General features: G+C 40.3%; 1 protein-coding gene across 1 annotated transcript in view; it reads right to left on the bottom strand.

The window, feature by feature from the left end:
- Positions 1-6,854, bottom strand: part of dclk1a (doublecortin-like kinase 1a) — a 317,723-nt gene extending 310,869 nt beyond the window's left edge. Inside the window, exons 1-2 of the mRNA XM_078545311.1 lie at positions 6,704-6,854; positions 6,042-6,422 (exon numbers count right to left, since the gene is read on the bottom strand). Of these exons, the coding sequence (XP_078401437.1) occupies positions 6,042-6,411 (370 nt within the window). The 5' untranslated portion in view covers positions 6,412-6,422; positions 6,704-6,854. The remainder of the gene's footprint in view (positions 1-6,041; positions 6,423-6,703) is intronic.
- Between the last annotated feature and the right edge of the window lie 6,369 nt (positions 6,855-13,223).

Below are 13,223 nucleotides of genomic sequence, written 5' to 3'. Positions count from 1 at the left end.
GAAATATCGGAAGGAGAGTTCAAAACCCTGGAGTTGAACCCTTGTGGAAGACATCTGAGAGAAAATGTTGGTTTGAGAGAAAATTCCAAGGTGAGTTCTTGGAGAGTGGAAACCCTTCTGTAAAAGACGGAGTTCAGCGAGACCGGTTGGCTCACGGTGTGACAGCATCTGAGGGAGTTGAGGAGAGATTCATAGCATCTGGTTGAGGTGACATCTGTCACTAGGTTTCAGAGTGTGGTGTGTCTGACCACAGGGTGCCTATTGGTACATGAACTGTGTACTTACGATGTACATTAAAGTATAAGATAGCTTTTGTAACTTGTGTCATCCTTACAAATCTGCATTTTTCTGTACAGGTATAGTTGCAGGTGAAGGAATATCTTAACATAGTTTATCTTTTCTTGTTGGATAAATGTTTTATCCTTTTGTTAAAAATTTATCAGCTGACTTCTGTCAGTCGTTACTCTCCACGTATTTAAACAAAAATAAAAGTTAGGATATATTAAGCTGGGTTCCTCTCTAGGATCAGGCTTGTCCAGGGATCTCAGCTGGGGATCATAACAAAAGTAAAATTAAGACCACAAACAGGTCAGTCGTGATCTTACTGATTGGCAGAGCAGGCTCAAGGGGCCAAATGGCCTACTCCTACTGTTTGTGTTTTAATGAAACATTTTGGCAGAAGGGATAGGAAGAGGCAATATAGACTAAATAACACAGTTTGAGAAAATGTACAGGGACTGACTCCCCTTGGAGGTTCTTGTGCATGGTTCTTTGAAAGTGGCAGGATGTATTGACAGCACAGTTAGCAAAGAATATGAGATCTTGGGCTTCATAAATAGGAGTATAAAATATGCTGAACTTTTATAAAGCCCTGGGCTGTCGTCAACACACTTTAGGAAGGATATGAAGGCCCTCGAAGGGGTGCAGAGATTTACCAGAATGGTTCTGGGGATGGGGAATTTTCGCTGCAAGGTTAGGTTGGAGAAGCTGGAGGTGTTCTCCTTAGAGCAAAGGAGGTTGAGAAGAGATTTCATAGAGTTGCAGAAGATTATGACAGGTTTAGATAAAGCAGACAAGAGACACACACCCAATTGGCTGATGATGCAAAAATTATGGGACACAGATTTATGGTTATAGGCAAGAGATGCAGTGGGGGATGTGAGGAAGAACTTTATGTGAGTGCTAATGACCTGGAACACTCTGCCTACGATGGTGGTGAAAGCAGAGGTGATGAATAATTTCAAAAGGAAATCAGAAGGGCACTTGAAGGAAAGAAACTTGCAGGGTTACAAGGATAGACAAGGATAGGGGGAATGGGACAGATTAACAGAGAGCCAGCATGGACTTCATTGTCTGAATGGCCTCCTTCCGTGATGTAATGACTCTACCAAAGATAGAGTTCTGATGAAAGGTCAAGACCTGAAACGTTAACCGTTTTCTCTCCACAAATGCTGCCAGACCTGCTGAGTATTTCCAGCATGTTCTGTTTTTATTTCAGATTTCCAGCATCCGCAGTATTTTGCTTTTGGTCTTCCCTTTTGTTCTTTTTCTTCCCCCTTTTCACTCGCTTAACGCTTATTACATTTCAAACTTTTTCCATTTCCTTTTAAAGGCCATTGATCTCACACTTTCTCTCTCGCCACAGATGTTGCCTGAAACATTTGAGTATTACCAGCATTTTTTGTTGCTATTTATGAAAACACATGGAATTGGTGGCAATTTATTGTCATTGTAGTAATTTGTCATTGACAGTGAATCAGTTAGGAAACAGAGATTCGGGAAAATGGGTGTATTTAAATTAATCAGTTGTGACTAGTAGTGTCACCCATGGATATGTACTGGGGCCTAAGCTTGTCACTATATTTATAAATGATTTGGATGATTTGAAGGAATAGAGAGCTGCACATCTAAATTTGCCAATGAAACGTAAGTCACACAGTAAATATGGCAGATAAAAGAAGAAAGTTGCAAAGGGACACTAATAAATTAACTCAGTAGTAAAACCATGGCAGATGAACTTCAACGTAAAAAGTGAGGGATCTTCCACTTAGGATCTAAGAAAGATGGATCAGAGTATTTTCTAAATGGTGAGAAGCTAGGTACTGTGGATAATCATAGAGATCTAGGGGTCCAAGTACAGAAATCGCTAAAAAAAAGACTAGCAGACAGGTACAAAAAAAAATTTAAAAGGCGAATGGAGTGTTGGCCTTTATCCGTTAAAGCTGTAAAGAGCTCTGGTTAGACCCAATCTGGAATACTGCATTCAGTTCTGGGCATTGCACATCAAGGATCTATCGGCCAAGGGGGTGGTATTTGCAGAGTCACCAGAACGATACTGGGGCTAAAAGGTTAAATTATGAGAAAGGGTTGCAATGACTCAGTTTGAATTGTCTTGAATATAGGAGATTAAGGGGTGGTCTCATTCACATGTTTAAAATCATTAAGGAGTTGATAGCGAAGATAGAAAAAAAACTATTTCCTCTGGTAGGGGAGCTCTAATCAAGGGGGCATACTTTTAAAATTAGCACTAAATCATGCAGAGATGATGTCAGAAAGCCCTTCTTCACACAAAGGGTACCAAAAATGGTTCAGTCTCTCCAATACCAACTCCATTGGCTTCATGTCCATTTTTGGCAAATGTCTCATCCATCTGAGCCTCTTTATTCCTTTTACAGTGTTATTTTTATATAGTGCATATTTCCTCCCTCCCATGTGTGTCATCTCCAATTTCTCTACAATAAAGTTCAATCTGACATTTGTCTGCTCAATCTACTAACTTGTCCATGCCCCCTTGAAGTTACATACAGTGCTCGTCAAGGTTAGCCATGCCCAAAATCTTGTACCATTCGTATTGTATCCCCTACACTCAGGTCTAAAATTAGTAGAAAGATCAGTAGTCCCAAAACTGATCTCTGGGTTTGCCACCATCCTTACAAACTCTAAAGCATCCATTTAGCATTACTTGATCTTCTGTCCTTCAACCAAATTCCTGTGCATGCTAACTCATTTGTTGCCCATCCCCAGGCTCCTGTGCACACTTACTGCCCCTTTGTATAAATCATGGCCTGTGTTTGGAACCAAATGAAGAATCTAAACTGCAGTTATGGCATGATGAGAGTCTGTTAATATTAATGTTTTACTAAAAACTCAGTATATTCATCTCAAATTATAAAAATCCATAAATATCAAAATATTGTGTGAGAGACCATTTTAGCTGATCTGCTGTTTATAAATAGTAACACTAATACCTCAACTTAGGTATATTAGCAGCCAGGACTTAAGATTATGCAGGAAAATGTATAATACTCAGCTTTATCATCCTTTCCCATAATCACAATAAGAATTTAAAAAGTATATATATTCCTCTCCTAATATTTACAAAATTGGTAGGTAATGGTCTGTATATTACTTCCGTTTAAGCAATCTTTGAAGTCATGTTATTTGAGCAGTTGTTCATACGGTTCTTAAATGTTGCTTCTCTCCATTACTACTTGAAGGGAGGGCACTGACAAACTTCCATATTGAAAACTATTAATAAAGCTCAAAGCTTTGGGAATTAAAGATAAACCTAGAGCATAGGTCATAAATTGGCTGAGGGATAGATAGAATGCTAATAGTTAGAAGAGTAATGTCAGGGCTGGGTGGTAGGACTTAATTGCATACTCCAAGGCTTGATGTGTCCACTTTATAACTATTACTTGGAATCAAAAAACCCAAACCAAATTGGTCAAATCTGCAGAAAACACTAAAAGGATGGGCAGCAAAACTGCAGGAAATAACTCAACTACAAGCTGTGTTAGACATGTATATGGGAAGGACAATGGCAAATGAAATATAATTAGTACTGTATATCAGATAGAAAATAGTGGAGTGGTATTGAAATAGACAAAATAAAGTTAAAAGGGGTCTTAGTAGACTTGACGTCCAACTTGCCCAACTGATGCAATGTGCAATAATCAACATGATCAGTAGAATATTGAATTAATACGTTGAGCATATGAATGATTAAGTTGGGGAAATGGATTCCTCATTTCTATTTTGTCAACCGTCACAAGATTTTTCTTATGAGTTCCTCAGTAAAGACCCAGGTTCTCCAGACAGACAAGCCAGTGGATTGAACGATTTCTGTTGGTTACTCGACAATTACTTACAGTCCAGTTTTTAATTAAAAAAGACACCCCAACAAAAACATCTTCAATTTGCATTTCACTGGGGAGGGGAGAACTGAGACCTTAACTAACCCCAAAAGGACGCACGTTCCTTGGTTACTCATGTTTTGTGGGGAATTAGTTGACGTAGACACTTTCCGGTCACTGCAGGACCTAGGGAGGGACACCTCTCGTTTTGAGATAGATAATTCCTTCATCGATAAGCTGTCCTTACTAAATCCCATTTACCGCAGCACAGCACCGACAGTCGTCAATGGCAACCGCATCCCCAAGTATTATAGTATTCAGAGTCGGAGTTAAAGGTGAGGTAAGGATCCTCTGCATTTGGGTTTGAATAATTATCCTTTGTAGCACAAAACGCTTTTACAGATCCAAATTAAAAGGAAATATCAATTTCGGAAATAAATCACATCTTAGATAAACCGTTAAGGCCCCTTTCAATTCTAACCACTCAAGTGCATCCATCATCATTAGAAAATTGAAATCTAATTATTAAAAATGGCGAAATTCTAATCATTAAATAAACAGCTTGGCAGATGATTTACCCAAAATGAATTGACTGAAATATGAATCTTTAGCAAAGCAAACCAGGAGTGGAGAAGGTCTGGGTGAGAGCAATCGCCTCTTCTGTTCTACATCTCAACAATAATGTTGTATTTTCCTAATATAATACCACCAGCAATTAACCATCTAATTCGCTTATGACCATTTCAATTTTTCTTCAATTTTGTGAATTTAGTTCATTACAATGGCAAAATTGTGGCCAGAAACACATTTCAAACGAACTAAAAGAAAGCAGACTGACTCCACCCAGATATCCTCTTTGTGTGTCATTGCAGATATTCTGTACGTCCCTATCTCCCGTCTTACCTTTATTTAACAAACACCCTTCTATAGAATCAAAAGTGCCTGTGTGTGTATATATATATATATATATGTGTGTCTGTGTATCAGATATTTAATTGCTACCTCTGGGAGTTGTGAAAAATCACATCACCAGCAATTAGATATGTTGCATCTTAATTTAGTTATAGTTTTATCATCTCTGTTTAAAAGGAGCATGATGAAATGACCCTTGTACTGTTTGCTGCTTTGTTTTATGTTTTCCGTTTTTTTCAAAAACGCAGTCAAAATGACCATGTTGTCACATTACTGTTATAATCATAACCCAATGTCAGTCGGGAGTTTAATATTCTCTACAGATAAATAATATCAGCCAACTCTCTACTTATTTCGAGTTCACCGCAGCATTCAGAGAGGGATGAACTATCGGGATAAGAAATAAACCTTTGTAACGAAGATTCAGAAATTATTAATTTCCTTAATTATAACAAAAAGACAAGATTGTACAGATGCTGGGGAAATCCACCGACTTTCTCCGGCTCATTAAAATAAGTTATGTTTTTTTTTGGGGGGTGGGGGGGTGTGGTAACCTACAAGCAAGGAATGTTCCTGTGAAAAGGGAATTTGAATTGTGAACCATTGCATGATTGTACTGAAAGCTTGGCATTTTTCATTCTCTCCCATGAACAGGTTTATAGAAAAGGACCATTAAATTTGGGTCCAATTCAAAAAGTGGAACGAATCTTATTTGCTTTGCGTTTTTCATCGAGACGTTTTACTATTTCAGTTCTTAGCAAGTTTAAGGAGCCACAAGGAACAATTTTGTTTTATTTTGATAGATTGTGGAAGGTTTTTGCTTGTTGTATTTTTCAGGGGGGGGGGGTGGGGACAGACACATATGGTACCCTGAAATGTCCCCCTGCACCTCCCAGCTACTTACAGGTTCTACTCCGCAATCCAGTGCAGCTACTGATGGCTTTACACTAAATATCCATTTTATTTATTGTTTGCTTTGATTTCAGTACACACCTGCCACTAGCTCCTCGAGACTGGTGATTTTCTTGAAGCCATCAATGCTGTAGAGGACCCTGACTCCCTGGGGCAGGTTGACGTTATCGGAGAGAGTCCGGGTCAGGTCAGCCAGCAGCGCCTCGAAGGAGCGGAAGCGGTCCTGGGACACCGCGTACACGATGCCCTTAAAGTAGCGGTCCCCGTTGCGGTAAAAACGTACTTTCTTGGCTTTTTTCTCCGAGCTGAGAGTCTGCAGGGTGCGGGTCCGATAGAAGCTGCAGTGGGCGCTGTGTGTGGGGCTGGGTAAACCGTTCAGCCGGGACGCTCTGCCGTATCTCATTCCCTTGTCTCGTTCATCAAAATGTTCAAACTCTAAATCTCTATCCATGTTGAGTTGATCTAGAATTATTATTTGTTAAAAAGACAAATACATTTCGCTTTAGAATTTTACCTCCAGCCCGCGAAACCGAGGTTGATGTATAACAAAGGGAAATCACTATAAAAAGCCCACACGTCCCATCCTTGTCAACATCAAATACGAAAATAAAACGTCCGTCTCAAAATCGCCAATTAGAAAAAATATTCATTGAGCAGCGCACCTTTGATGACAATAATTTAGTCCTGTTTATGCCCAGTGCTCTAAGTGAATTAGATTACACGAAACGTAATACAATACATACCAATGTCTGGAGGTGAATGTGGATCCCGAGACGCTTTTATTTCCAGGAGATTTTCTTCCTGATATTTTTATTTGGCCTGGATAAAAGAGACAGAGGGAGAGTTGCTGAATGCCTTTGTTGTGTCTCCGGACCTCTGTGTCTATTCTGTGTCTGTGTATGTTATGTGTGTTATAGAAAGGGGGAAGAGACAGGGCTGCAGCTGCAGCTGCCGGTTTCTGCTGTTAACTGTGATTTGCATTGGCCCGTCCCTCATTTAAATTCATCCTTCACACCAGTCACACACTCGTTTAATTCTCCCCAGAGAAACTGAGAACCGTTTGCAAATCAGCGCATCTTGCTTGGCCGAAATATCACATCAACGTCCGGTTCGCGAACAAACGAGTTAATTAAAGTTGTTTAATTTGTACAACATTAAGGTTCTGGTCGGTGTGCAATACCCTGGTTTGTCTACACCTAATATAACGGAATGGGCCAGAGCAGGAGGTGCATGATGCTGAAGTGCCATAAAAAGTGCACTGCAATATTTCAGTGTTGTAATACTAATCGTATTGATCCATATCTTTTAAGTAGAGACCTGTTCACGTTTTTGTGATGCATGCTACCTATCGATGGATCTAAAGGGCCTCCAAATTATTGTGGTGCTGATGAGCTAGTGCATCTTGCAATAGAGAGCTGGAGAAAGCAAACCCAGAAGTAGAAACACATTCAAACCTTATATGAATTGTCGAGACCCTTTTCTTAAAATGATCTTAAACAATCACAGTGGAATGACTCTTCAAAACAATTCACTGGAAATCCTGAAGATGCAAATATTTTTTACTGGAGCAACTATTTTTAAAATGGGAAACAATTTGTAATACATCCAGATCATATATCCTAAAATATTAAATCATTAACATTGAACAAATTTATTCCAATTTTCCATGTGACCATGATTTTTTGACATAATGTAGAACATTAGTTTAGCAGACTATTTAGGAGAATTATGTACAGCTGTCTCCTGGGACAGTACCAGAAGGGTGTGTGATGATTTATTAAGCATTTGGCAATGGGAATGATCTAATAGCAGTTAGCATAGCACCATTTAAATAATAGTTATGTTGTATGATAAATACTATCGTGTTTGGACCTCCATGACATTTTCAGTTTTTAATCCAAATTGATTTATTTTTGACAAATCCAACTGAAAGACAAGGCCCACAGTGGAAGGCATCACCAAAGTGGAAAATAATAAAATAAAAAGGTAAGGCAGATATGTAATTAGTGATTAGGTGATGCTGACCCTGAGTTTTAAAAGCCTAAAGGCTGTGGAAGGACAGAGAGACTGAGTGACTTATGGCTTCCACAGTTTTGAAGTACTGTCATGCTTTGTAATTTCAGTGATGGAATGAAGAGAATGGAGTGTAGGAGACATAGGCGAATGTGAGGAGAAACACTGGACATTAAAGTAGTGATAAAATACAGAAAGAGAAAAATGTTGCAATGGAAATAGTTATCCAAGATATGAAGTGATAGTTGCTGGCTAGACCATGAAACATATTTTTTATGTGACATGAACTGACTCAAAGCATTTTGCTAAATCTGAATGGTGAAGACCTAAGAAGTTAATTTTAGTAACAGTTACTCATTCATGAATCAGACAGGGACTGTGCAGATGTGCATTTTATTGAGATTATCAGATGGCATACCGTTGTAAGTCAATTGAGAAAATGTCAACAATAGCATATCATTAGAGAATAGTGGCAGCAGAGCAAGTATTAGTGACTAATGTGCAGAAGGATGAGACAAAGAACTGAGATTGGTCTTGAAGTCAGTTTCAAGTTGGAATTGAAATTGTGATTCTTAAAATTTCAATGCATGAAGGAACAAGAAGTTTGAGCAACCTGTTATAATTTCATCATATGAATTTGATAATTCTATGACAAAAGTCTAAATAATATTACAAATGTTTCACTCCTGCAACTTTTGTATGAGGGTCCATGTTATATGATGGAGTAGTCTGAGGTGGTTAATCACTTAAGTGTCAGCCTTGTCTCAGTGGTTGCATTCTTGCTTCTAAGTCATATGGTCATAGGTTCAAGCTCCACTTCAGGAAGTTGAGCATATAATCCAGGCTGACACTTCAGTGCAATATGAAACGACAGTCACATTGTTGGAGGTTACTTGTTCAAACGAGACGACATTAAACTGAATTCCTGTCTGCCTGTTTAGGTAAATGTATAGGTCCCACAGCAGTATTCAACAAAGTGCAGGGGAGTTCTCCTGCTGACCTTGCCAACATTTATCCTTCAAACAACAACACTGAAAAAACAGATCATCACAGACTGGTCAAGCCAAATAGCTTGCTTCTGTGCTGTAAGTTTTATATAACCCAGTCATTTATGTCATTGCTCTTTGTGGGACCTTTCTGTACAAATTGACTTTCACATTTTCCTAGATTCAAATTATAACTGAATTTTTTGGGACACCCTGAAGTCATAAAAGCCATATTAATGGAGCAACTTTCTTTTTTCCTTTTCCATAGAGATCTACTATGTGATCCACCAGTGGAAATTAAGTGCCCTTGAGAAAGTGGTGGTGAGCCACCTTCTTGACCGCTGCAATCCAAATGGTCCATTGGCATCGGTATTGAGGGAATGAGTGTTTAAGTTGGTGGATGGGATGCCGATTAAGCAGACTGCTTTGCCTGGATGGTGTCGAGCTTCTTGTCTTGTTGGAGCTACGTTCATCCAGGCAGGTGGGAAATATTCCATAACACTCCTGACTTGTGCCTTGCAGATGGTGGGCAAGTTTTGGGGAGTCAGGAGGTGAGTTACTCACCTCAGAATTTCCAGCCCCTGACCTGCTCTTGTAGCCATAGTATTTATATGGTTGGTCCAGTTCAGTTTCTAGTCAATAAAAGCCATTAAGATGTTGATAGAGAGGGATTCAGCAATGATAATCCCATTGAATATCAAGAGAAGACGGTTAGATTCTATCCTGTTGGAGATGATCATTTCCTGGCACGTGTGTGGCGAGAATGTTATTTGCTACTTTTTAGCCTAAGTCTGATTATTGTCCAACTCTTACTGCACAAGGACACAGACTGCTTCAGTATCTGAGGAGCTGTGATTGGTATTGAACATTGTGCAATCATCAGAGAACATCTTCTCTTCCGATCTTATGATGGAGGGAAGGGCATTGATGAAGCACCTGAAGATGGTTGGGCCTAGCACACAAGCCTGAGGAACTCCTGCAGCAATGTCCCGGGACTGAGATGATTGGCCTCCAACAACAACAGCCATCTTCCTTTGCGTTTTGTCTGACTCAAACCAGTGTAGATTTCCCCCGATTCCCATTGACTTCAATTTTGGTGGGGCTCCTTGATGCCACACTCAGTCAAATGCTGCCTTGATGTCAAGGTCAGTCTCTCTCACCTCACCTCTTGAGTTCAACTCTTTTGTCCATGTTTGGACCAAGGCTTTAATGAGGTCAGGAACCAAGTGGCCCTGGTGGAACCCAAACTGAGCATCAGTGAGCAGGCATTGCTGTATAAGTGCTGCTTGATAGCACTGTTGACAACACCTTCCATCACTTTGCTGATGATCAAGAAGATTGGGTGGTAATTGACCAATTGGATTTGTCCTGATTTTTGTAGAAAGGACATACCTGGGCAATTATCCACATTGCCGGGTAGATGCCAGTGTTATAGTTGTACTGGAACAGGTCGGCTAGGGGCGCAGCTAGATCTGGGGCACAAGTCTTCAGTACTATTGCCAGAATGTTGTCAGGCATTTGCAGTATCCAGTGCCTTCAGCCGTTTCTTGATATCATGTGGAGTGAATCAAATTGGCTGAAGATTGGCATCTGTGATGCTGGGGACCTCAGGAAGAGGCCAATATAGATCATTCACTTGGCACTTCTGGTTGAAGGTGGTTGCAAATGTTTCAGCCTTGTCTTTTGCACTGATGTGCTGGGCTCCCCCACCATTGAGGATGGGATATTTGTGGAGCCTCTTCCTCCTGGCAGTTGTTTAATTGACCTCCACCATTCACGACTGGGTGTGGAGGTCCTCAGAGCTTTGATCTGATCCATTGGTTGTGGGATGCTTACCCCTGTCGATTGCATACTGCTTCTGTTGTTTGGCATGCAGGTAGTCCTGTGTTATAGCTTCACCAGATTGACACCTCATTTTTAGGTATGCCTGGTGCTGCTCCTGGCATGCCTTCCCTGCACTCTTCCTTGAAGTAGGGTTGATCCCCGGCCTGATGGTAATGGTAGAGTGAGTGATAGGCTGGGTTATGAGGTTACAGATTGTGGTTGACTACAATTCTGCTGCTGATGACCTACATCGCCTCTTGGATGCCCAGTTTTGAGCTGCTGGATCAATTCTGAATCTATGTCATTTAGCACATTGGTACTGCCACACACCATGATGGGGACTTCATCTTCACAAGGGCTGTGTGGTGGTTACTCCTACCTATACATCAGCAACAGGCAGATTGGCGAGGATAAAGGACTATTAGGTTTCCCCCTCTTATTGGTTCCTTCCCACCTGCCTCAGGCCCAGTCTGGCAGAAGTGTTCATCAGGACTCAGTCAGTAGTAGTGCTACCAAACCACTCTTGGCAATGGACATTGAAGTCCTTCACCCAGAGCACATTCTGTACCCTTACCACCCTCCATGCTTCTTCCAGGTTGGGTTCAACATGAAGGAGTACTGATTCATCAGTACTGAGGAAGGGCGGCAGGTGGTAATCATAAGAACATATGAACTGGGAGCAGGACTAGGCCACTCAACCCCTGAAGCCTGCTCCGCCATTCAATGAAATCATGACTGACCTGTTGTAACCTCAACTCCACATTCCCAGCAACCCCTGATAACCCCTTGCTTATCAAGGATCTATCTACCTCTGCCTTAACAATATTTAAAGACTCTGATTCCACTGCCTTTTGAGGAAGAGTTCTAAAGACACACAACCCTCTGAGGGAAAAAAAAATTCTCCTCACCTCTGTCTTAAACTTATTTTTAAATAGTGACCCCTAGTTCTAGATTCTACCACAAGGGAAAACATCCTTTCCACATCCACCCTGTCAAGACCCCTCAGGATCTTATGTGTTTCAATCAAGTCGTTTGTTACTCTTTTAAACTCCACTGGATATAAACCTAGCCTGTTAAACCTTTCCTCATAAGACAAGCTGCCCATTTCAGGCATTAGTCTAGTAAACCTTCTTTGAATTGCTTCCAATGCATTTACATCCTTTCTCAAATAAGAAGACCAATATTGTACACAGTACTCCAGATGTGGTCTCACCAATGACCTCTATAAATGAAGCATAACCTCCCTACTGTTGTATTCAATTCCCCTCGCAATAAATAATAACATTCTTTTCTAGCTTTCCTAATTACTTGCTGTACCTGCACACTAACGTTTTACAATTCATGCACTAGGACACTCAAATCCTTCTGCATCTCAGAGCTCTGCAATTTCTCACCATTTGGATAATATGTTTCTTTTTTCTTCTTCCTGCCAAAATGGACAATTTCACATTTTCCCACATGATACTCCATTTGCCAGAACTTTGCCCACTCACTTAACCTATCTATATCCCTTTGTAGCTTTGTTATGTCCTCTTCGCAACTTACTTTCCTATCTACCTTTTTATCATCAGCAAATTTAGCAAACATACCTTCAGCCCCTTCATCCAAACCATTTATATAAATTGTAAAAAGTTGAGGCCCCAGCACTGATCCCTGTGACACACTAGTCCTTACATCTTGCCAACCTGAAAATGACCCATTTATGCCTACTCTGTTCCCTGTTAGCTAGCCAATCTTCTATCCATCCCAATATGTTACCACCTACACCATGAGCTTTTTATTTTCCGCAATAACCTTTGATATGGCACTTTATCAAATGCCTTCTCAAAATCTGAATATAGTATGTCCACTGGTTCCCCTTTAACCACAGCATATGTGACTTCTTCAAAGAACTCCTATAAATTGGTTAAACATGCTTTCCCTTTCACAAAACCATGTTGACTTTGCTTGATTACCTTTAATTTTTCCAAGTGTCCTGCTACAACGTCTTTAATAATAGCTTCTAACACTTTCCCTAAGACAGGTGTTATGCTACCTGGCCTGTAGTTTCCTGCTTTCTGTCTCCCTTCCCTTTTAAATAAAGGAGTTACATTCACTGTTTTCCATTCTAATGAAATCTTCTCCGAATCTAGTACATTTTGGAAAATTAAAGCCAACACGTCAACTATCTCACTAGCCACTTTTTTTTAGGCCCTAGAATGAAGTCCATCAGGACCCTACAGTGGCCCAGGGTCACTGTTTAAAAACAAGGGGTCACCCATTTAAGACAGAGATGAGGAGAAATTTTTTCTCTCAGGTTATCGTGAGTCTTTGGAACTCTCTTCCTCAAAAGACGGTGGAAGCAGAGTCTTTGAATATTTTTAAGGCAGAGGTAGATAGATTTATGATAAGCAGGGGGGTGAAAGGTTATTGGGGGTAGGCAGGAATGTGGATTTGAGGT

This window comes from Cetorhinus maximus, chromosome 7 (assembly GCF_964194155.1).
Source record: "Cetorhinus maximus chromosome 7, sCetMax3.hap1.1, whole genome shotgun sequence".
NCBI lineage: Eukaryota > Metazoa > Chordata > Chondrichthyes > Lamniformes > Cetorhinidae > Cetorhinus > Cetorhinus maximus.
Note: the sequence above shows the minus strand (reverse complement) of the source record. Positions and strands in the feature narration are given on the sequence as shown.